This window comes from Gopherus evgoodei, chromosome 17 (assembly GCF_007399415.2).
Source record: "Gopherus evgoodei ecotype Sinaloan lineage chromosome 17, rGopEvg1_v1.p, whole genome shotgun sequence".
Classification (NCBI taxonomy): Eukaryota; Metazoa; Chordata; order Testudines; family Testudinidae; genus Gopherus; species Gopherus evgoodei.
Window position 1 is genome coordinate 9,651,658 of NC_044338.1, and position 25,618 is coordinate 9,677,275.

The 25,618-nt window shown below is 43.2% G+C and overlaps 1 protein-coding gene across 1 annotated transcript; it reads right to left on the reverse strand.

Moving 5' to 3' along the window:
• Positions 1–1,789: 1,789 nt before the first annotated feature.
• Positions 1,790–24,570, reverse strand: NOS2 (nitric oxide synthase 2). Its single transcript, XM_030537020.1, has 26 exons — positions 24,464–24,570; positions 23,156–23,237; positions 22,324–22,446; positions 21,902–22,050; positions 18,097–18,259; positions 17,556–17,647; positions 17,084–17,225; positions 16,346–16,485; positions 14,750–14,924; positions 13,707–13,808; positions 12,844–13,038; positions 12,241–12,323; positions 11,750–11,894; positions 10,702–10,806; positions 10,500–10,549; positions 10,210–10,384; positions 9,424–9,556; positions 8,838–8,916; positions 7,895–8,073; positions 6,903–7,072; positions 5,830–6,031; positions 5,381–5,468; positions 4,794–4,915; positions 3,903–4,051; positions 3,418–3,612; positions 1,790–2,049 (listed from the first exon to the last, which is right to left on the reverse strand). Exons 1-26 carry the CDS (start codon positions 24,568–24,570, stop codon positions 1,933–1,935), a joined length of 3,462 nt encoding a protein of 1,153 aa, XP_030392880.1. The 3' UTR covers positions 1,790–1,932.
• Positions 24,571–25,618: the final 1,048 nt, after the last annotated feature.

Here is a 25,618-nt window from a genome sequence, read left to right on the forward strand (position 1 = left end):
TGCTCTCAAGGTGATGTAAACGCCATCATAGAATTATTCAGGGATGTACACGGAATGAGTGGAATAGGACGCTCTCTAAATTACAGCAGTAAACGTAAGCATTTAAAAAGCAAACTAAAAGATTATGATGTGTTGGTGTGGAATGGTGGTTCTGTCACACACACACGCACATGCTGAGTAAAGCCTTAAGGTAGGGAGACAAGAAGGGATTGTAGAGAGAGCTGCTCCTCCTTCTCAAGAGCATGGAGAAAGGTTGGGTTCAGGCTGCCCTCCATGTTGTTCCTCTCAGGACAGGGAATACGCTGGAGCTCAGTCGCCTAATCCCACATTTTCCTGTTCTTCATGCCTGTCTGACTCAGCTGGTGTTCAGGTGTCACTGAGAATGGAATTTGGATTCCGAGGGAGAACTTTGTTGCCTGAAGGTGAGTTCTGCAAGGGGGAAAAAATGGCCCTACCCTGCCTCAAAAGTGACTGATAGCCCCCATAGAATAAATATGAGGGAGGGAATCTCTTTAAAAAGACTGAGTGGACAACTTGTGTCCTGCTGGGTGAAGCATTCTGAATTTATACTGATGGTCATGTGTCTATTTGGTTACCAGCTGGACCCAGTACTTACCATATACCTTCATTTATTACTCTCTGTTTGCCCTCTGTCTGATATGCTGTGCCTGTACTGTTGGTCTTTAATATCTTGGCTGTCCCATGCTTTCTGACCTAGTAATTAAAATGTCTGCTGCTGTAGCATACATGCAAAATGCATGGTTGCTGAATTCCACAATATTTGGTGTGTTTTCATAAAGTCCCAGCTCCCTGAGGCAAGCAGTAACATGAAAATGTCACTTTAAGCTTTAATTTTTTTATTTTATAGCTCTCATGGGTTTGGAGAAAGCTTGGAAATGGTACCCAAGAGGGTTAAAAACCAGAAGGCAAATAAGATTTAAAAAAAAAACAGTGTTGTGGGTTTTTTTTAAGAAGACAGACAAACAGTCTAATGATTTTGGGGCCTGGCACATGATATTTTGAAAAATGTTTGGGGTTCGCAATACCATGAATGTTCTAAAAGTGGGTGAGACTAGTATGTATGTCGTAATGTAGGCAAGAATTCTGCCTGGGTGATGGGGTTCCCTAAAGTCGTTGGGGCCCAATTCTGCTCCCGCTGAAGTCCAGTGGGTCATCCACACAGATCTCTTTGCAAGCTTGAGGCAATAGTATGTTACACATTCAAATCTAGTCCACAAGCACCCAGCGTTCTCACTATAAAGGCATCATTTATTATAACACGGTGTGGGTTAAGGGAATACAGAATACAAAACATACAAAGTGCTTATGTATTTTTGAGCCTCGTTGACACGTGCTCTGTAATAGCAGCAAGACATATCTGAGTGCCATCCTATGAAGCAGGATTTGCGACTGCAACTTCTTAGTTTGCAGGTAACAAATATTCCAACTTGAGAATGATTATATTACTTTGTGTGAACTTTGCTACAAATGGAAGTCATCTGCATGGCCAGCATTTAAAAGCAGCACAACTGTCAAGAGATTTCCTTTTAAAGGGGTATTATATACACTATAACAAATCCATATAAATACATATATATAAATCATTGCACAAAAATATTGTTCTAAATCACTTATAAAAATCTGAATTTCCCTTGTGAGCAGATCTTATTCTGTATTTAAATAAAAACTACAAGCATTTATCCTCTAACATGCATTTAAGAATAAGTTGCACCTGAACTATTATCAAGGTGATAATAAAATAGACAAAAATAAGTCACAAATAAATAGTAATAAATGCTTAATTACATTAAAAACTTGCCTTTTCTTTAAGGGTCAAATTCTGCCAGCAAATGTATGCTTATGTCTTGACATGCATTGGAAGGAGAATTTGACCCCTTGCTGTTGGAAAATGATCACACGTTCAAATGTTGGCTAAAACATTAAATGTTGAGTGGTTCTTGGGCTGGTGGGTTTCAAAGTGCTTGCATTTCTCTTGCCCTCATGTGGAACCATAGCCCCAAATATGTCCTCATGGTATCGCTTTTGGCTCTGTAAGAAATCAGAGAGACAGAACAAAAACGATCAGTCTGGATTCCCATTATTTAACAAATTGGTGACTCATTTTTCAGTTCCTTTAGGTTTGTTCTACTGACTAGTGATGGTGAACTTTTGGTGGTAGGAATAAATCCTAAGGGCTCTAGGATAAGCTGAACTTTGTAGCTCTTGTCACATGGCACCATTCCAACAACACAAGGCAGCCAGCAGAGCAGTTCTAGTATCTATGTGCAGTGTTCCTTCCCTTCTCAAATTCACTGTCCGTCTTCTCTGGGCAAATAGAGCCTGAAAATGTTGAGGTTCAAACAGGGCCAGTGTAACTACTAGGTGAACTAGGTGGCCGCCTAGGGCACCAAGATTTGGGGGTCCCTAAAAGCAGTGCCCCCCAATTTTTTTTTACACTACAGTGGAGTCACATCTTACCTGGGGGTTAGGTTCTAAGGTCAGCACGTAAGTGGAAAATCGTGTATAGTGAAAATTACCATAAAGTACAGTGTACACAGTATATACTAGAACAGGGTTCCTCAACCTACAGATCTTGTGCCAAAGGTGGCACATGAGCTGATTTTTTTTTAAATGGCAGGCTGTGGGTCCCGGCCGCCACCTGCTGAGCTCACTGCCGGTCTGGGGTCCCGGCCGCCGCCCCGCTCAGCCAGCTGCGTGAACGGACCCCTAGGCTGGCAGTGGGCTCAGTGGTGTCTGGGACCCACAGCCTGCCATTTAAAAAAAAAAATCCGCACACATGCCACCTTTGGCATGCATGCCATAGGTTGAGGACCCCTGTTCTAGTATATACTGTGTACACAGTACTTTATGGTAATTTTCACTATACACGATTTTCCTCTTATGCGCTGACCTTAGAACCTAACCCCTGCGTAAGATGTGACTCCACTGTATTCATTTTTGAAAGTTTATAATAAGCGATGCTCTGGGGGGAGAGTGCAAGGGGGGTGGAAGTTTTGCCAATGGCACAAAATATCTTTGCACCAGCCCTGGGTTCAGGTCATGCTGCAAAGCCTCTCATGGCTATTTGTGGGCAAATCCTGCCCCTTTGAATGTCCAGGGTCAAAGTGGGGCAGGATATTGCAAATCAGTTTAGGGGGAGAATACTGTAATCAATACATGCATTCTGAGCATTCGCAACAGGTGCATTATGTAAACTGAAATAAATCACCCGGCCTTGCATTCTAATTCAGAATGTCTGTCTCAAAAATGTACATAAATTTGTTTGCTATCATTGTTGCCCTGTCCACTGCATCATGATCACTACACTGAAATCTGGTTTAACTCACGCAGGACTATTTAGCTTGAACTCTGACTGCACTGATCAGGTGAGCATGCGCATCTGGCTTCTACACCTACCTTCAGCTGGAAGATGTAGGCTTCAGCCTGTTCCTCCGTCAGCTTCAATTTCTTTGTGAACATCTCCTTCAAGGTCTGGGCGACGTCCCTGGCCATGCGCACATCCCCGCAGATGTACAAATGCCCTTCATCTTCATGTAAGACTTGGTGCACTTCTGCCTCCAGCTTGCTTTGAAGAATGTCTTGAACATAGACCTGCGGGGGGTGGGGCGGGGGAGAGTCAAATAAGGTCCACGTAATGCTGTCTGAGATCATGGGTTATCTAGATTTGAAGCAGAATTACACAACCCCATAATTCCACATTAAAGCTCTGACTCCCTCAGTCCAGTCAGACTATAGTCTGCCCAAGAGCAGAGGGAGGAAAATGGCTTTAAGCCACCTTTTATACTACCCTGATCTTGAGGCTGGGCCAGTCCCTTACATGAGTTAGAGCAGCCCAAAGGATCTGTATCCCCCTTTCTAGAGGGCAGAGGAATGAAGCTTACTTTAGCTTGGCCGGGTTGCCGGGAGTAGGCTGTGTAGACCTCTTTCAGCACTCCTTTTCTTTTCATTTCTTGAGTTTCTTCTCTGTAGAGATGATCCATGTCTGGCTGCCGGCAGCCAAACAACAATGTCATGCCGCTGCCTTTAATTCCTGAAACCAACATCAGAAAGTTGTTTTAGTCTTTTAACGTTAGCCCAATTATCTGCAATTACAGTGGCAACAGAGGGCCCCGTTTTCTCAGCAGCTAGTCATGCAAGGACAGGAGGCTATTTTCCAACCAGCTTTTGCTACTCTGTGTGTGTGTGTGTGTGAGAGAGAGAGAAAGCAACTGAGGTTCTGTTTTAGGTACACAGCATAATTTAACTCTACAAAATGTCATTGGCAGAAGCTCAACTCATCTTATATGAACAGGCAGGGACACTGCAACATTCCAGTTTCTTTTTGAAGTGGATTGTAAGATCACAAAGAACCTTCTCTCTATGCTACGAGCCCCTGTGAAAGAGGCAGAGACGTTTGTGTTCTGCTCCCTGCTAGTCCGAGTGAAGGTATCAGGCACCCCAAATTGGGTGGGAAGGAGGCAGGGCTATTGAATTTTTTTTTTTTTAAAAGGTGAAATCCTTCTCAAAGCTCTTCCTGGGTTGGTGGATGTCTGCAATGCTCCTTGCTCCGAGCTAGCACTTCCAGGCACACATTTTTACAGCATTTGTACATTTCTCTCTCTATCATGCTCTTTCATGTCCACCCTCAGCACCACATGTTGCTGAGCTATGAGGATGAATTATGTGCTGCTTGTATGTCAAGTTAGCAAAAACAGCATCTTGCAATTGACTTTTCTGGATGAATGGCGTCCCTGAGGGGACAGGGCTCCTCATGGGGGTAATTCCCACGGTACCTTTCTTTTCTAAGTCATAGAGGCGTTGCTGCCAGAAGCTTCTGAATGGAGCAATTCCTGTCCCCGGGCCAATCAGAATGCAGGGCTTGGCGGGGTCCTTCGGAAGCTGGAATCCACTGGCACTGTCAATAAAATGTGAGACTGGTTAGGAAAAACCTCATGTGGAGTAAATCCATTCCCACCAAGCTCCCTGAATAATGCTTACCAATTATTTATCACTAGTGGCCTGAATTTCCACTCTGTTACACTGAAAATAAGTTACACCAGGGTAAATCTGGTGTTTAGAAGGTGGAGAGAATCAGGCTCTCTATTTTCAAGGCCTGGTGAAAATGCTAATCCTGCCCATTCCCCTCTGATGTAGGGAAGTGTTATTACCCCTGTTTTGCAGAAGCGCACACAGGGTCAAATCACAAAATGTTGGGTTAGAACTCGGAGTGTCTGGCTCCTAGTCCCTGATCAATCCATTAGACCATGTTGCCTTGCAATAAGTATGGATATTATTATTAATTAGAGATATTGTTCTATAATGGAGCTGAGCTAAGTGCTGATATTTTCCCACTGGCATGCAATAGGAGATGTATACTCACCTGCGCACAAAGCATGGCACTGTCTCCCTGAGATCTATCGTATTCAGCCATGTGCTGCAAACACCATGGTGCAAAGGACCTTGACCGTCTAAGAGGAAGAAGGGAAAATGCATCTATGAATACTCCAAATAATAATAATAATTCAACTGTTTTTTTAGATGTTGAGCTGATATCAAAACAAAATTGGTGTGTAAATAAATTGGCGTCTACTAACTAAAACCCAAAGATTAGCTGCAGGATATTACCAGTCCAACAGTAGTGTTCCCGATTTAGACTGCAAATTTTCATTATTCATGTCTATTCTGCATGTATCAACTGATAGAGAAGCAGCATAAAATAAACTCTTAGCTAAAATGGTATGTTTTATGCCTTATGGTGGATCCAGCTTACTTAATCATTGTGCCACCTAAATTGCATTGAACTAAAGAATAAATGCAAGTAACAATTACCCCTTGTCCTGTAGTTGACCACTGCGACTGTCAAATGGATCTCTCTGGGCGTCATGTCCCCTGAAGAGCTAATGGAATAGTATCGGGGTTTCAGCAAAGGCAGCTGAGTCAGTAAAAAAGACGTGGAGATTTGGGTGGAAGGAAACTCTTTCAGTACCTCCAAAATGGTGGGGCTGTTGAAAAACTTCCACTTGTTGTACTCCTCTGAACTCTGAAAGCCAAACAAACAGCCACAAATGTGAACAAGGAACTTTGAGTCTCATTGGGGTTAGGAGCAGGGAGACTGGAAAGGTGGCTTGTGGTAAGTTAAACTAATTATTGGTATCCTTCAGTTAAGAGGAGACTCCCTCAAACCTTAGTCCACTTTAGAATGCGACTTAGACTGGTTTGAAAATGTTGAGATTTTTTTATTTAACTTCTAGAATTAGAAGCTCTGAAATACCTCTCAGAGGTTGTTCTCCTAGACTGGCTGACTGGGCCTGGATGTGGAAGTAGAGGAGGGAGCCAATTTTTTTTTTTTTTTTTAGCCCCATCTTGCCAGACATCCACATAGGCATATGTGCTCTGATCCTAAAAGCTATTGAGCAGCTGTTGAACTCAACAGTTGACGCTCATCTGGACCTTGAACTTTGAGCTGGTTATTTCCACTTTGGAAATTCAGAAATTCCTTCTCTTTGCTTTACCAAACTGTCTGCCAGTGCCCTTGGATAACACCTTCTACTTGGTGACTTCAAAATCCTCAATTGAATTAATTCTCACCCCCCACTCATCACCCCAGGGACAAGGAAGTAGTATTATTATACCCTTTCAACAGAGGCTCAAACAAGCTACGTGACCTGCCCAGAATCACTCAGGAAATCTCCTACGGTGGGAAGTCTCAGACTATTTCCTGATTCCCACTCCTGGGCTTTAGCCACAAGACCATCCGTCCTATTATCAAGGATGGTCTTGGAATAATGCAGCTTACACAGTGAATGGAAAACAGCAATTCTTCCTTATTCCATGCATTTCCATAGCCTTCATCACAGCACTGGAGGGGCACGGACCCCTCAATGCCGAAGTCAAGTCCTAACACTCACATGACATAAGACTTCCAGTCTGTGTTTGTCTCCTTCCTCTGTTGCCAGCTGGGAGAGTTTTTTTAGCAGATGTTGGGAGGGTGGTGTAGTGACATCCAGGAAATACGTCAGGGCCTGGGAAAGTGTGCAGGGCGGAATTTTCTTGTCACTGGTCCAGTAGCCACCTGGAAATGTAAGGAACGCTTGAACACTTTTTCCAAGGAGTCTGTCAGCTGGAAGTGCTGTGCAGATCTCGGGGTAGTTGAAAGGAGACTGCCTGCAGTTAACCATGTAACACATCTAGAACACAGACCTCAGTTGAAAGGAGTGTCTACTAAGAAAACAAACCTAGTGAAAGATAATATTGTAGGTGATCAACACCAAAAGCTATGGGATAGCAGTGCAAGGTTTTCCTAGAGGAATTTTCTCATTAAAGGCTGTAATGGAGCTAGGCTGATTTACACCAGCTGAGGATCTGGCCTTCTCTATATGATGATAGAACACGCCTTTTAAACAAAGGGAACTGCTTAAACCACCATTTCTCTACAAAAAGGCTATCATTTAGCAAGCTTCTGCTACAGAGCAGGGAGAGACATGGAAACCTCTTTTAGTAGACTGATTATATGTTATGTAGCAATGAACACCCTGTATCAATTAGCATAATTACAGTCACTAGCCAGGTTCTGATCTCAGTCACTGTGTCAATCCAGGATCACTCCATTAGCCCTCGTGACGTTACTGTGGATTTTCTTCAGTGCGACTGAAATCAGAACCTAGCATCAGAAGAATAACTAAAAAATTAGGAGTTTATAGAGTAAAACCTTTAGCAGCAACTACTTCTTGCCTAAGAACCGACTAGGAAGACAACAGAAGAACTCGATGAATACATATTTTGATTTAATGCATTTCAGTGAGCTTTTTTGCTTTACAAGAAAACTCTTGCCGTGGATTATGGAAAATATCTGTAAAACATCCATTGCCCTGTAGCTGCGGTACCGCCAACTTACCATCATTGCAGGTTTCCAGTCTGATGGTCTGATCAGTTGGTGGTGCATCCTTAATGTGCTCAATGATGCCACTGACTAATTCTTGCTGGTTGCCTGGGAAAATCCCGACATGTTCTCCAGGCAGATAGTGCACTTCCTGATTAGTCTCACAGGAAAGCTTAAGTAAGATGGTGACACGACTAAAATATAAGAAGACGAGATCAGATGAGTCACGGTTATGTTGACAGGATTTCCCTTTGACAGAGCAGAATTATACACCCTTCAAAGTGGCAGTTGGCAAGGGTTAGTTTGTGTTAATTTATGGAGACTTAATCCAACTACAGTCTGATTAAGCTAAGCATCTTAATCAAAATGAGTAAAGTCTTCAAGATCTGCTGATCAGCATTTATGAACCCAAATAGGTGAGCCACTGGAAAGGTCATGGTGCGCCAGTGAAGGCTGAGTGGTTTGCACCACTAAGCCAGATGGCTTCCTGTACGAAGACTGTGTTTAGATTGAGGAAGAAAGGGGCTTATTTGAGGATACTGGGAAGTCTTTTATGGATTCTATTTCTGACACATATTGTTGTTGGAAATGCTTGTAACTCATCCTTTTTGAGTTTGTTTGTGCATCGTTATGGCTCAGTTTGCATTAAAGTAAAATTACAAACTAGTTATTTGAGTTATGTTTTTTCCATTCCTTTTTTCTCCAGGGAGACACACATTTTTCTGAACTAACTAGCAATTCACATTAGATTTGGTGAATTAATCAGGGAGAAAGTTTGTGTCAGTTTCCACGTTTTAAAGGTCAAAATGCGTTGTGGCGTTTGCCTGTTAGTAATGCTCTGAAATTCCAACCTCCTTCTCAAACACCTGCAAGGTCAGCAATGCTTGGATCTCAGGATTTATTTTAAACATCTAGCAAAAGTGAATATTAAAATACCTAAGAGATCTAGGTGCCGTACCTGGATTTTAAACTTTGCAGATTCTGTCTGAACTTGAGCTTCATGGGAATCACATCTTTTGCATGTATGTTTCCAAGTGCTGTGGGGGGAGAGGAGAGGTCACAGTTAATCCAAGTTTTATTGATTCAATTTATTTTAGATGTCGTCATGTAATTGTGGAAAAGACCTGAGCTGCTTTTCACCCAGGGCACCTCCAGCTTTGAGTAGTTAATTGCCCTACAATGAAGATAAATGCTATGGTGATAAGCAAGTATGAGACCCTACATAAACAAACGTATTTAGAGAACACACTGCCCCATGGTTTGTGCTCCTTCTATGACAGAAAATAGATCATTCAATCCTTGGCCTTTCTTCTGAGGCTGAAAACATGGCTGCCAGTTGTGGTGTTTTTTGCAACGTCTTTTAGAACTTAAAATAAGAGAGACAATGTATTAGCCCATCTAAATCAGGGCCTTGTTGCTTCTACCAACTTGATAGAACATCAAAGCTATCATCCTGCATTGTCAGAGCTGATCTCATTCCTAAATCCTCCTTAAAACCTGGGCATATGAGATGCAGAATAGGCACAGAGAGAGAGAGAGAGTACCTTTACTCAAGTCCAAAGGCTGAGAGTCATGTGCTATCCTGTAATTCTTGGGATTCCAGGTTTCATTTGAGGTGTAAACCTTGGGTAACTGAATAGTATTTTTTCCACGGATGTCAAAAGTCTCACAGGCAGTCTAAAAAAAAATTAATCTGAAGGTTATTCATGTTAAAACTTGCCATTTTTTTAAGTGTTCACTGATAACATTGTGCAGCATCTATCTCAAACCATACAAATTAATAGTAGTCATAGTAATTATATCAAGCCGAGTACATGGACCAGATTTTGATTTCACTTATTCCTAACGTGAATAGATTTCTTCACTGACATTAATGGAGTTACTGCCAATCTGCACCAATCTAACCGAGATAGGATCTGGTTGGAAAAACGGTAAGGGCTGATTTCTGTCCCCCCTGTGTATCCTACCACACAAGTAGTCCCATTGAAATGGAACTATACGCAAGGTGGCAGAACTGGGCTCTTGGAAATAAGAGTGTCCCAAATCACTCCTGAACTTTGGGGAGTTCAAAATTCAAACCTAGATGTAGATCCTCATTCTTGCAAATAGTTCCTGTCATTATAATGAATGGAACCAAAACCCTGAATCCAAAGCGACATCCCCAACATGTTGTGGCATTGAAATCCAGATCTGAAATGAGCAGTCAGGTCCCATCATTAGTGATAACTGTGTGTTGTAGCTTTTTTTCCACAAGTTTCTTTACAGGGACAATTTAGCTAGTGAAGAGCCAGGATAAAAATAGATGCAGTAGGTCTTGGGACAGCTATTACCTTGAATGCATTCACTGCCCAGGTGCGAAAGGCTTCTTCCTGCCCATTGAGTTCGTCCCCTTCACCTGTTTGGGTGAGCGGCATGGCACCTAACTGTGCAAGTTTTTGGTCAATGGCGTGAGCGAAGGCACAAAACTCTGGATACATGGTTGACCCCAGGCCAAACACAGCATATCTGCACAAAGAGACATCGATGAGTCTTGGGAGGATCGAGTTAGTGCTCCTCATTGAACAGCATGATCCATTAAAGTCAGTAGATATGATCAGATGCAAATTAGAGGATATATTACCTGAATTTTTTGTTCAGCTTTTTCAAAGTGAGCAGGGCATTCTTCAGTTTCTGTATTAAATAAATAAATAAAATGTTTCATGTTGTACAAATACTTTTATTTTATGTTATCTATAGGGTCAGGCCAGATTCAAAGATTTTCCCCATTGGGTTTAATGGACTTCAGATCAGGCTCTAACACTGATTTCTCAGTTAAATGTTACCTTTCCGTTGCCTGGAGAGTCACCATTTCCAAAAGTGCTGGTCACCACTAGAAGGAGGGTTTCTTTTTCCAGGTCACTGAGCTTGTATTCATCCATGCAGAGGACCTGGAAGAGACCAAGTTCATAAGATATTGTTATGGGGTATAAATGAGGACCGGCTTTAGAGAGCTACAGTATTTTCAGGTCACTGCTGACCCAACCTGGGTGGTGGTGTGAGCTAGCCCACGGCAGTGACCATGAGTTGTGTTAGTTGCTCTGCCACTGTGTGACTTTGCTCAAGTCACTTTGCCTCTCTTTCCCTTCCCACCCCATCTATGTCTGTCTTTTTTTCTATTTAGACTGTGAGGCCTAGATCCTCGGCAGTCTTTAGGCACCTACCTCCCATTGAAATCAATGGATGTTAGGTACCTTTTGAGATCTGGGCCTGAGCTCTCAGGAAAGGGACTCTGTGTTTGTAGGTGTATAGCATCTACCAGTATGGGGTCCCTCTTTCAGCTGTGGCCTCTGAGCCATACATATCGTAATAAATCCTCACCGTGGTCCTCAGAGCCATCTGCAATTACTGCTAAATTTTCCCCCCTACAGCAGCAATGACCTGGTTGAAGGAGAAGTGTGAAGCTTCACTAAGTTAGCATAGAGCGCCCTGACGCAGGTGGGAACGGATGAAACAAACAAACATCACACTCTACTGTGAGGATTTGTCATTGATCTAAATTGCATGACTTCATGTGTTAATAAGAATTTTGTGCTGCAGATGTAGTATCAGGATACTGAGTGATGCCATTAAATGGGTGTCAAAGGATGGAAAATAGCGTTTCCTATTGAAACAATAGTCTGTGACTAACATAATGAGTTGCCAGGTACACCGAAAATACACATTCTGGCCAGAGCTTGCATTCCTTGGGCATCTAAAATCTCCATCTTGCAACATCTTGTAGACGCTGGTAGCACTGAGTTTTCTAACTCTTGTTGTCTAGTGGGTAACAATTTCTCTCCACACTGCATAGATGTGCAAGGGAGGTTTCAGGGAGAGGGAATAGACTCTTACCTTGGTGTTGAAGGCGCAATTGAACAAGGCGCACAGGTTGTTGGCCAGCGTTTCAGATTTCCCAGTCTCCGTTGCATAGATCACGGTTGCCCTGGTCCTGGCTGCTGTCGTTTTCCGCATCAATGTAGATGCAAAGAACGCAGCCCTGGGAAAAGTCATATGCAGCTTGTCATTTATTCACTAAAACATTCTGACCTGATTTTACAAAAATATGAGGAAAGGCTGACTTGGAGAATGGCCTGGGGCATTCCCTTGGGGGATTCTCCAGGGGAGTATATTTGAGATTGGCCTAAACAAACATATCGGATGTTAACAGCATCATATAGTGGGTAATCGGGTCCAGATCCGAATGATTCAATTGGCCCTGATTGCTGTAATGACCCAAACCAAAAACCTGGAAGTGGAATGCCTCCACCCTAACTTTTGGATGGGATGGATCTTCATGGTTCAATCCCACATATAATATTTAAATTTTTATCAGGGAAACTTACTTCGCCAAAACACTAAATTTGATCTCCCTTTTCTTTGGCCTGCGTTTCTCATCGTGCCAGACATGTGTTTTCCAAGCATCCACCTGGAAAAAGACATGATACAGGTCTGAGATCTTGAAAGAATACATACACAATTTATCTTACACCGATCGAGGCACCCCTTGAAAAGGTCAGATTACTTTGGGAATTTACATCAATGATCCATTCTGCAAACCCAAGCCTGCTCCCATCTACTTTAGAAAGGCAGGATCAGCTTCTCTGATGTGTCCATGACAGTTTGGGAGTATACCCCTAATGATCTACTCTCAACAGGAACTACTGGCCTCTCTTCCCTCCCCATCCCCCCAAAAATATTAGAAACCCTCCAATGACGGTTTGTAGCCATCAGCTAATTTCACTTCATGGGCACTCTGACTGGCAGTTAATGCAAATGAGTGTGTTTAGCTTAGGCAGTACATTACTTATTCAGTTATTTGCATTATTGTCGTGTGTAGGAGCCCCAGTAATAGACCAGGGCCCCACTGAAGTGCCGTATGACCCCTGGACAGGACGGACCTTTTGTGTTTTTTAAGTTGTCTGCTGAGATCGTTCGGTGGCCCTTACCTGGTAATAGTAGAAAGGTGTGAGGACGTAGTTCAGCATCTCCTGGTGAAACACGGGGGTGATGCTGCCTGATATCGGAGGCACGAGCCAGACCCAGTCAGCTGGGCACCCTCCTCGAAGGCGGTACTCGTTCTGCATGTACTTCATGAAAGACTCCGCTGCGGAGTGGTGATCCATGATGGTGACGTTCTGCTTCTAAAAGAGTTGTATAGAGAAGTCCATAAGCTGATTGTGCCCCGGGTCATGGATCTTCACAGATAGGTGCAGTAACTATCTAAGGGGTTTGTCGTGACCATCCCTGTGGTTCCCAAGTGGGCTTTATGGAACCTCCTGCTTTTCTCCCTGCACTGGTTATATATAGAAGACTTTTCCCTGGTGGAATATGTATGAAGGGGAACTTATGCCTTACTCAGAAGCATCCATTGCTAATAGTCATTAGAGACTGGCATAGCAGTAGATGGACCCTTGACTTGTTCTGCCGCAGCTGCTCTATAGTCCTGAAGATCCGCATTCCCCCCCTGCGGTTTATTGCCCCAGCATCGGGCGAGCAACCAATGCCTCTGATTCATCTGCCCACCCTTCGACTTGTTCTGGCTTAAACAAATGGCATTGGAAACAAAGTCATTAAAGCCTTTTAGCACCTAACTAGGAAGTTAGATTGGGATGATTGATATTAGGCCCTTTATTTTCATCTCATGAATGCAGTGTATATGGGGTAGCTGTTCTCCCCCCTGGCTGCCAGTTAAAAACGGGACGAGGTGGAAAAAGTTCAATCAGGAGCAATTACGCTGGAGTCCAATTGCTGTAAAACTGTTGTAAGGGAGAGGAGAATCAGGCCCAGGGTGTATCTGTCACTAACTTACTTGGAAACTATGAAGCACAGCAACATTAATCTCTATCACCGCTCGATCTTTCCATAACGAGGAAAGTTTGTTGGTTTCCAGACCCATCCTTCTCCCTACTTCCTGCATGTGGGAAAAAGAGGAAAAAACAAATTTTAATACTCAGAACAAAGATCTGGGTCAAACTTTGGGGGTGGGGGAGTGTTCAGATATAGGGGAGGGGGTTTCCCACTGGGTTATATGGTATTAAAGGGGAGCTGTTCCCTATTATTATTTGTATTGTTGCATCTGGAAGCTCCAGGCATGGACCAGGAACCCAATGTGCTAGGCAGAGCCATCTCTAGCTATTCTGGGGCCTTGCCCATGCAGCCCCCCCCCATGGGGGCGGGGCTGCATGGGCTGGCTTGGGGGAGCAGAGGAGAACCACCCCCAGCACTCACCGGCAGTACAGCTGGGACTGGGTCGCTCCACTTCCTGGTGCTGGTGAGCACATGCCCAGCCCTGCTGCACTCCTCAGCGGAGTCGGGGCTGGGGCGGGAAGAGGCAGGGTGGAGTGGGGTTGGGGAAGGGGTTCAGGACTGAGGTGGGAAGAGGCAGAGCAGGGGCAGGGACCCTGGGGAAGAGGTGGAGCAGGGGCTGGAGCAGCACACAGCCACACAGGATTTCCTGCTGCCCTATGCAGCTACATACTTTACATATGGGTAAGGATGGCCCTGGTGCTAGGTGCTGTACAAAGATGATCCCCCGCCCCCAAAAGCGTACAATATTAAAAACCAACCACCACTTCACATGGGATACTAATAACACGAGTGTGGTAAAGCAGAAGGAAAATTTTTAATTTGCTTTTTGCCATTAATGACTCTTTCCTAATCAGTTTGCATTTCTCTCGGCTCTGCGCTAGTTCTCCCACTATTACTGCCGCCAATGGAGCTGAACTAGCACCAGTGAGACTGTTAAAGCGCTTGGTAGAGGCCAGGCCCAACCTGCACAGGGCTCGGTGTAAAACCTGGTGCTCTCCCTTGCCTCTTCTACACGAGAGGGTTTTTAATGCATCTGAAAATTACCTTCAGGATATTGTAGCGTTGTACGTCACAGAAGTCTCGCACGCCTATCTCGGTCCCCATGTACCAGCCGTTAAAAGGGCAAGCAGTAAATTCCAGGCCCCCCACTTCAAGCAGCATGTTGGCCACGGCAGGCAGCGCGTACCACTTCAAATCGAGTTCCTTAAACCATTCATACCTTTTTAAAGAAACATTTGGAACCGTTAGTTAAGAACCTTCCCCCGTGTCTCCTTCTGAGCACAACCAATATCAATCAGGGAAGAGAGAAGAACAATCCTGTCTGTAACTCAGCAATGCAGCACGTTCACACAACAACACTTTCACACAGCTTGCACATGTTCACCACAAACTTTTTTTCACTAGCCATGTGAAAATCAAGAATTCCTTGCTGACGAAACTGGTGCATAACGTCAAGGAATTCTTGATCTCTTTGTAGTCTCATCACAAAACAAACAAGACAAGAAAAATAGAGAGAAACTGAATAAATTATTTGCTCATCTCTAATCACTGTCAACTTTTTGTGCAAATACTAGAGTAGATAACACAGAACAGGAATTGTACAAAGAGAGTAGATCAGGAAATGAAACATGCAACAACCAGATCTTCAGCTGGCGTAAATCAGCATAACTCCACAGATGGCAACAGAGTAACATTGATTTATAACAACTGAGGATCTGGTCCTATATAATGGCTCCTCTTGTGAGTCGTCAGCAGGGTTTCAACCTTCAATCCCAAAGCACAGACCTGTCCTACTAGATTTTAAGGAATAAGTCTATTAGCTGGTAGCTGTTGTAGACAGCTGTTCTCAATGAGCTGCTTGGGCCCTGATTCAGCAAAGCACTTAAACACATGCTTGAGCTGGAGGGACTTCAGTAGGACTGCTTGCATGTTAAGGCCCCAATTCAGGCCAATCTTTAACTTTCATGTGCATAAGTCCCCTTCACTTGAGTTGGATGTGACTGTAATGTATGAAGATATACCTATCTCATAGAACTAGAAGGGACCCTGAAAAGTCATTGATTCCAGCCCCCTGCCTTCACTAGCAGGACCAAGTACTGATTTTGCCCCCGATTCCTAAGTGGCCCCCTCAAGGATTGAACTCACAACCTTGGGTTTAGTAGGCCAATGCTCAAACCACTGAGCTATCCCTCCCCCAACATAAGCATGTGCTTAAAGGCTGTCCTGACTAGCATTGCTTTCCTAAATCAGGATGCAAATGCTTTGCTGAACAGTGTTGGTCTTGCTTGAATGCTTGGGTGAATCAGGGTCTTGTTGAGGGCAACAAGACCCACCCCCTACAAGTGTATTACTATAGCACTCTCACCTGTACACTTTTAAAAAGCAATGTACTTTTGACTGACTATGACTAAAACAGAGATGAGAACTCCCAAATACTTCCTGCAGAAATGCTATTATCCTACATTCATTTCAATGTAATTTAGCTGCTGTAACCTACATTTTTACCTCCTGGGTTAATTTAACATCATTTCACCTGAACAAAGAACTAATAAAGGAACCCACCAGAGATCACAAGCTAATAAACTAGGCCTAACAATACACTAGTAGTCAGATACGATTATCTAAATCCAGCATGCTTACTTTGGATGTTCCATTGACACTTCAAGGACAAGTTCTGGTGGCAGTTCAAATATTTCCGGGTCTTGGCCGTTTGCTTGAAGAATCAGTGGAACGACATCAAAGCGGCCATATTTGGGCTTCCACCCAAGCTCGATGCACAACTGTAAGTGAAGAAAGTGGGTTTTGTTTTGGGTTTTTTTTTCCCCCAGGGGTTTGAAGACAAAAGCATGTTAACTCTTTACATGCCGTCTAATGTTAAAGACTACATTCCCCCATTCCAAGAAAGCCATGTTGTGTTCGCGTAGGGCTCCATTCTATGCCCTGATCGAGGGGTAGTACATAAATTGCCTCACCCCAGAAGTAGACCTAGGAAGCAGCGTGCCTCAGAGACAACCCTCCCATGCTCTGGGATGGAGGGAGTAATTTGCTGCAGGACTCTAATAGCAATAAATTTCAGTCTCCCCTTAGGTAGGATGTGCTGGTTGGTACACTGGAGCTAAGGCTCCACCCATTCCTTTCACCCATCCTCATTCCTCCCTCCTGCTCCAAAAAGGTACAGAACAAAAGGTGTCCACGAAGCACAATGAAAGGCTTCCATTGACATTAATGGGAGTTTGATTAGGTCTGTGGAACATTTTTGACCAATAGAATATAGAAGGCCATGTAACAAAGTACCTACATCGATTAGATAGATGAATATCTAAAATCCAATAGATGAGCTAGATAAGAGGGATTGGTGAGTTCTGTTTGAACACTTACCTGTGTAAACTCCACAGTAGCTGGGTCTCCCAAGATGGAGCCATCTGGCATTTGGTACCCAGCATATCGGATGAGTTGGCCATTCCACAGACGGAAATCGTGTTTCCCATCAGTCCTCTGAGGGAAGACCGTGATGGCCGATCTACCCAGAGAGATTAACTCCCATTAAAACACAGCGAGTCATATGCTTTTGGATTATTTTGTAAATTGTTCCTGCTACTAGCTAATTTACATTTTGTAAACAAATTAAAAACCCAACGAAAACCTCAAAACCCTTCCTTTTCCAGGGACTGCAACTTACAAAACTTACAAATGATGATACAGGATAAAGGAGGGAATTAAGGATGGAGGTGGGACCAAAACTTCTATACACTCCAGAGTTTTTGTGGAGGCAGGGGGAAGGAGGGTTCTGAATGTAAACCCGGATCTGGATCCAAAGACTGGTGTTTGGAATACAAATCAGAGCACATACCTGATGTTTCCATTGTTTGTGGCGTATTTAAGATGACAACAGATATGTTCAAACATTTCCTTGGCTGTAGTACAGTTACGTGCATCAAACACCTATATATTCCCAGAAGAAATACATGGAAAAAATTGTTTTAGGAATGATGATTTAGAATTATTTTTCTAATGAAGTTCATTATCATAATTTAAGGTTAAGGTGCAATGGCTTAGACTAGTATCTGGATACAGGATTTCACTTTTAGCTCATCTAAGAAGGGTTAATCTTAATCTTTGCTTTATGGGCCCAATAAACATATTTGTGCTTTGCTATAACGTACAGGAGATTTATTTCCTCCTGTTGCTCAGCAGATTTTTAAGGTGTTTTGAACCATATAAAATTATTTGATTTGGCTCTGGAATGAGGAACCAGTTTGCATTGTCTGAAATACAGACTGTATCCTCAGCTGGTGTAACTTGGCATAGGTCTTTTGAAGTCAATGTCACTATGCAGCTTTACAGAAGCTGCTGATCTGCTTGCCCCTAGATTTCTATAATCAGTAAGTCACCTGTAAGTTGGACCATTGTATTCTCCCGATGCATCTTGGAGCGTTTCTCCAGGCCTGTTTGGTAGCAAAAATGAGTTCATCTTTCGTCAGCTGATAGGTTCCTGTCGTTTCTATCTCTTCGGTTACTGATTGCATTCGCTGCTGATGTTCTTCTGGCTGTGGCCTGTAGAATAGGAAACAATCATCAGGAGAAGCAATAAGCTGTGCTTCAGGCAGAACTAATTTTGTTCACAAAGGGGATTGCCAAAATATTATGTTGTGGGTCAAGAGGGTGGATGGATGTAACTGAGGACAACTTTTAAGGTGTCTGATTATAAGGGACTCCTCCATTAAGCAGAGGATTTAGACAGATGGGGTTAGCTTTTGCCACAGAATAGAGAGAGAATGCTTCACAGGATTCACTTAGGCACCTGTGCAAGTTGTCACTGGGCACATATGGATGTTGCAAGAGAATATCTATAGTTCAACACCTGGAAATGAAATTGATCTACCCAAAATACGCCATCAACGGTGAAAATATTTGCCACCTCTCACAGACATCTGCGTCCTAGAGGAAACTGCCACCATGCATCCCATCTCCCTTCTGCTGCATCTCACGCCTCTCCCCAAAGTGCCATATTCTCTATTGTTACGATCGACTACTTAGTATTTTTAAGCAATGGAAAGAAATGGGTTATCTAAGCGCAGGGCATGAGTGTGGAGGAGACAGGGCCGCTGCTATAACAACTGAGGTCAGATCATCCTAGTTCCTTTCAGCCTCCAAATCTCTGAGCTGTCCTTGTTGAGTGTGAATGGCAGATTAACTAACTCAGGGGTAGGCAACCTATGGCATGCGTGCCAAAGGCCACACGTGAGATGATTTTCAGTGGCACTCACACTGCCCAGGTCCTGGCCACCGGTCCAGGGGGCTCTGCATTTTAATTGAATTTTAAATGAAGCTTTTTAAACATTTTAAAAACCTTATTTACTTTATATACAACAATAGTTTAATTATAGGCTTATAAAAAGAGACCTTCTAAAAATATTAAAATGCATTACCGGCACGTGAAACCTTAAATTAGAGTGAATAAATGAAGACTCAGCACATCACTTCTGAAAGGTTGCCGACCCCTGAACTATCTTATTCAGGAGCAAACAGTACTGGAAAGGCCAAGCTGGAATGTTTTAACCTAGGTGCAGCTGAGTCCTCTGACCACTCAGTTCCCATCTCCGTGATGCATCATACGTTAACGTAAGCTGCCCTTTTCTGCCTAGCTTCCCACGTTAACTTGTTTAGGAAGATGTGGACTTTCCAGGTTTGTACGTTAAAATCCATGAAAGCCCTGGAAATCCTTGGGTGGGAAAAGTCCTGCTTTGCAGAAAGATGGTGGAGGTGGCCTAATGGGTACCTGTCCTCTCTGAGTTCTATTATTTGAATACAAAAATATTTCTTTTGAGCAAAGTGTGTAGAAAACGCCACACCAGAGAGGTGCGGGGTAGTTCTCTTGGCCAGAGAAGCTAACCTCTCAAATTCTTTATGTTGATAACACAGAAAATGAAGACACAATATTGGGGAAATATTTATCGTGGCACAGACAAACTGGTTTGCTGGCTGATAAACAGGATGAAAATAGCCTGCACCATCTGAGAGCACATGTAGAATTTCACCAGGATGAAAGATCAAGGGCAGCGCATGAGACAGTGTAAATCTGTGTGATCAAATAGCCAAGCAGTGAGGTCACCTCTGAGTGGCTGCAGGGAGATTTTGCAAATTGAACGTTTCTGACCATGAAAGCTGTTTTTACCTGAGGCTGGGGTTTTCAGAAGGGCTCAGGTCTCAGAAATGAAGCCAGATTTTACCAGGAGCATTGAGCTGCTTTGAAAATCTGGACACTGAGCTCTTCTGAAAATGTGGCCTTAGTCCTCCTAGGACTGGATCACCCCCTCACGTGTCAGGTGTGACTTCAGTGGTTTTACTTACACTGGTGTGGTGAGAAAGGAATCAGGACCATAGGATTGAGTTCAGCATCTGGCAGTGGGTTTAACACTCCTTGATGTAAATGACACCAGGGGTAAATTTGGCCCATACTCATGTGTTTGTGCTGCTGCTGTGGGAATTTGTCATCAGTAACAAATGTACATTTTACTACATTATTAGTTGACAAAGATTGTGATTCTGAAAACATTTATGCGTGCATGGAGCTTTACTCCCGTGAGTTATCCCCTTGATTTCAATGGGATTAATCATGGGAGTTAAAGTAAGCATGTGCCTAAGTGTTCGCTGCATCTGGATCAAATACAAGACCAGACTCAAACTGAGTCAATGACCTGGCCAGGGGAGTGTGACTAAGAAGAAAGTGATTTACAAATTAATTAAGATGCAATGATGCCAGAAATTCCTGAAAGTGCTTGTTTCTAACCATGAGACTAAGCAATTGCAAGTTGTTTTGGCGTTATGAGATTTCATAATCCCTTGATTACTACAAGGAGTAGTTTATTATCATAACGTCACCATGAAAGCAGAACTTTAGACATCATAAAATTGCTGTTTGGGCTGCATAAAAAGAGGAAAGGAAGCGGCTATAAAATGATCTGCAAATCAGAGTCTCCTTTCATAACGGTGAATGTGGGGCCAATGTAAAATAAATAGTGCATTAAATTCAAGAGTATCTGAATCACCGAAGTAGCTAACTGGGAGACCTCAGGTATGATCCTGTAAAATGCTGAGTAAGCCCTGGATGTGCTGAGCAGCTTTAATTCCCATTGGCTTCAGGAGTTGCTCAAGATCTCGTAGGATCAAACTTTTATTTACTAATCCCTAAGGCCTTGAAATGGTGGAACTTGAGATGGATTCAAATGTTCCATCGTTTCCCACGTGTTCACCTCCCTTCACCATCCGGAGAACTATAGAATACAGCATCTGTTATGATGCTAGGAAATTCACCTGAGTAAGCCTGATGGGGAGAGAATGAGAGTATTCTGCCACACTGGATGGCAGTGTGTACCTAGAAGGCCAGCAACTTTATACGGGCTGGTCTACATTGGGGAGGGGCGGGGGGGGAGAATCTATCTAAGATATGAAACTTCTGCTACGCGAGGGATCTATGTCCGCAGCTCTCCCTGTCGACTCCACTACCGCCATTCGCGCTGGTGGAGTTTTGGAGTAGATGGGAGCCTTTTTGGGGATCCATCTATTGTGTCTAAATGAGACACGATATATCGATCCCAGAGAAATTGATCGCCACCCACCAATACGGCGGGTAGTCTAGACGTACCTTAAGAAGCCCTAAACCATGGGAAATATTGACATATCATCTACTGCCCTTGAGCAAAGGGTGCCAGAGCACAGAGAGAGAGTGCATTGAAAACAATGCCAAAGTAAAAGCCATATCTACATTATAAGGTTGGTCTCAATGGGTGTTACTCCACTCTAGCGCTGTGTTACCTTTCCCTGGGAAGAAACCAGGCCTGGAGAGACTTGTTTATACGTGGATGGTAACACTGTTTTTAAAGAGTCTTATCTAAGCTGCATCCGCCTCAGGAGGGTTGAGACAGTCAAAACCAGATTGCACAAATGACTCAAAGTCCGTTCCTATATTCACTGAGGAGGGTGGGGACCTACCAGTAAAAATATGCTGACATAGTAGGTTCTATCATTTGTACAACTAACTCACTAACAGCACATAATTCTTGTCCCTTTTTTTTCTTGACTGGATGGTGTGTGGTAAGGGAGTTTGCAGCTCATGATGGAAGAATACTAAGAGGCATTTACATCCCATAGATAGATAGAGCAATTAATTTAAGAGTGAAGTTAAAATGGCCTTACTCTTTAAATGAATTGTAATATTGATTGATGAATTCTATCGCCTGGGGTAAAATCTCTTCAGGTGGGACTGGGCTGTCTCTGGGGCCTTTCACCAAGCCTTTGGGGTTCATGAGGGCACCCTGGCATGCCTTGGCCTTGCAGTTGAGAACCTGCAAAGACAGGGAAATGTTAAAAATGACAGTGACACCCTGCCAGGGAAAGTTAATAAATTATTAATAATAGGAGATATACCAATCTCCTAGAACTGGAAGGGACCTTGAAAGGTCATTGAATCCAGCCCCCTGCCTTCACTAGCAGGACCAATTTTTGCCCCAGATCCTTAAGTGGCCCCCTCAAGGATTGAACTCTCAACCCTGAGTTTAGCAGGCCAATGCTCAAACCACTGAGCTATCCTTCCCCCCATTAAAGTTTCATGGTCTTACCCCCTTTGCCGTCTGGTGCAACGTGTCGTGAAAGCTGGTTCCATTTTCCCAGTTTTTAATTTTTAAATGCCTCGGACACCCAGATATTTGGTTCATGGGTCGGATGCCATTCTGCGGAGGTTTCTGAGTAAAGAGAAAGCGAAAATACAAATGATCTTTGAATTCATCATGTAACGTTAAAACATTGGACTAAATTTATCTCTAGTGTAAGTGCCAATCGATGGAGTTTCATGAGTGAAGACTTTGGCCCATTCTGATTGGTAAGCAGTTAATTAGGATTTAAGGGACTGATTGTGGAAACTTTATTCATCCAAGTGAGCACTTATGTGGGTAATTTCACACTCACATGCATATCTGGTCCTAAATGAACAAGGAGTCAGATTTTTCACATGCTCCCTGCTTGAGCAGTATCTTACTCTGTAAGTAGTCCCAGAGATTTCACTGGGATTTCTCAATGTGTGTTAATTGTGGTGGTCCAAGGGAAACGATCAACAAGATGGGCTTAGAAATAAGACCCGCTTGTAAATAAACGCTGGGATTTTCAAAAGAGACTAAGGGAGTTAGGCACTCAAATCCCACTGGAATAGGAGTTGGGCATCTAACTCCCTTAGGCACATTAAAGTTTTGGGTTGCACAAAATGAACAATTTGGTGACACTGACACGAATTTGCAGAATGTTTTGCTGTCATTGAATCTGTTTCCCGCCCCCCCCCCGGGGGGTGGGGAGGGAAGAAGACAAAAAAAATTCAGCTGAAAAATTTCACTCAGCTGTCACTGCGACCCCTTAGCATCCAGTACCGAAGTTAGACATAGATTGTCTCCTCTCACTGACCTCTCCTGCAGTTATGATGCGTGGCATCTCGTCCTGTTTGCTGTTCAGATCATTTAGCTTGGTGGCTTCTTCTTTCGTGAAGCTTTGAAATGAATAAGCAGAATCTGATTTAGTACAAGAGGCTTTGTTTTTAACCCATTACCGTTTACTTGTGGGGTGAGTAGGGAGATGCTTAACACGGTGTCTGAAAACAATACCGACTCGATAAGCCATGTGTTCCCAACTCAAGGGAACTGGAGACGGGTAGGGGGTTGTGGCCCCCCGTTTCCATATTGCTGTGCCCTAGGATATAAAAGGCTGAGAACCACTGCTATAAACTAAACAAAGGAAATGCATCAAGAAGCTACAACTATGAACTAGTCATAGGAAACCGACAAAGAGAAGGAAAATGTTGAGAAGATTTGTTTTCTTCGGGGAATAGCTGCGTGAACCTTTCAAATAGGTCCAACCTCACTGCGCATTAAGCAAACGGCTTGCTTTCTTATACAGGAAACAAAGGAAGTCCATGCAAAAGGCCTGGCTTTTGAACTCTCTTCTTCCTTTTTAATTTGGATGCAAGGTTTTGAGAAGATGAGAGCTAGCTTGACAATCCTGGAGGAAAAAAGAGTCTGGTTTTGACTGGCAGTGATGGCCTTTAGATAATGTCTGTCTAGGGCCAGATTGTGTCTCCTTTGTTCTGACTGGTGAGCGGTGACTCCAGTGGGAGTTAGGTTCAAGATTCTTTATTTCTGGTGTAAATAACTTTCCCTGACAATAGTGAAAAATGGGGAGCCAGGGAGGGGGGGAAGACATCAAATTTTGATGGAACTTAGGCACCAAAATGAGTGAAATCTTTTGACATGAAGGACATTGGAGAAGCGTGCAATCGTATTTTATATACAGTCTTTCATGCAAGCTGTATCCCAAATACTTTACAGAGCTAATTAGTAAAAATTACAAGGTTAATAAATAACTTTGCCGAAGTCCACAACACACGCGAGTGGATCTCGCCATCCATAGCTTGCATCATTATATACATTATAGAAAGCAGAGACAATTAAAAAAAAGAAATATGAAACTTTAAGGCAGGATGTTTTATGTCACAGTGATGTGAGTAGGTCTCATAAGGGAAAACTAAAATTTACCTCACCTGTGTCAATTGCAGCCAAGTGACCTGTAGGAAAAGTTATCCCTCAAACTTTCTCCTTTAAAATTATTGCTTTGGCAATCCTTTACTTGTACCTCTGAAACATCAGGGTGCTTTCCTACTTAAAGGAGGGAGAGTGTAGGAAAGCAGGAAGGGTGAAGTTGAGAGGTGATAAATCTTACCTGTGAACCTTCAGGACTGCTTGTTCCACATTATTGTTTATATCCTCTTTGGGGGAAGCGTTCCGACCTGTTTGGGGTCTGAATAGGAACTGAAAAGGGCACAGCATTTTCAGTCTTTTAATTAGCCTGCTATTTCCTAGCCTGAAATCCTGGTTTGGGTAGTGAGGGGATTCTCCTAAGGAAGGAAATAAAAGAAGGTTATACACAGTGCTTCATTTGTAATGCAAGAGGAGCTGGGTCACAACTAAATTTCCACACACACCCCCTTCATAACTGATGCACCAAGGCCAGGTGCTGGGGCTATGAACTGCCAAGCCTAGAGATGCCAGGGCTCAGCCCTGGCAAAATCCTGGCACAAATTAAGCACTGGTTATAGAGTTATACAACCTCCCTCTTTGATAAGATGAGGGAAGGCCACAGATTTATGGACCTGCTGTAATTAATATCCTATGATTGAAAGCTAAACTGCCTACTAAGGCCCTGACTCAGCAAACACCCTACGACTCCCTAGTTCAGTGCTTTGCTAAATCACAGACCAAATCCTGTGGTAAACACACACCAAATAAATTCGTGGTTTTGCATGCCAATCAGCAGCTGTAGATCTGTTTTATTCTACACTTGCTGCCTATTCCTAGGACACTACAAATAAAACAAATGTTTGCAATGAGGTTCCAAAATGCTCAGCTCAAATGAAATTCAGAGCATAATTGGAGTCTGGAAAACACACAAGTGTTCCAAGTTTAGCAGAAATACCCACTCGAGTGGGGGTTTTTGTTTGTAAGTTTTGTTTCTCGAAGGTTTTTTGCATGTCACAAAAATATTTTTCTTTATTTGAACCTCTCTGTTTCGCAGGAAAACAAGAGGCAAAACCTAGCCTGCGTCATTCACACAACAAAGATTCTCGGCTGAAAGTTATTCTTCCCCAGGGAATGAAACCAAAACACAACTTGCAGCACCTCAGAGACTGCCAGAGCCAAATGGAATGTGAAGTTTATGGAGTCAAGATCCTGTTCTAAATGTGGAACCGAGGAATCTTGCACAGGTTCTACATTTATGTAAATAATATTATAGCATATCTATAACCCATGTAGTAAATTAGTCAAAGTTTAGGATGATGCTTCACTAATTGTCACAGGCTGATCTCTATTTTGTCTC

What these genes read in the sequence shown, in the direction of transcription:
- NOS2 (XM_030537020.1), bottom strand. Translation starts at nt 24,570, where the DNA reads ATGCTGTGCCCTTTTCAGTTCCTATTCAGACCCCAAACAGGTCGGAAC. An exon ending in GGGCAGTGAATGCATTCAAG is followed by an intron (nt 9,557 to 10,209) that starts GTAATAGCTGTC and finishes ATTTTTTTTTAG; the next exon opens with ACTGCCTGTGAGACTTTTGA. An exon ending in GTGCCATGCTTTGTGCGCAG is followed by an intron (nt 4,916 to 5,380) that starts GTGAGTATACAT and finishes TTTTATTGACAG; the next exon opens with TGCCAGTGGATTCCAGCTTC.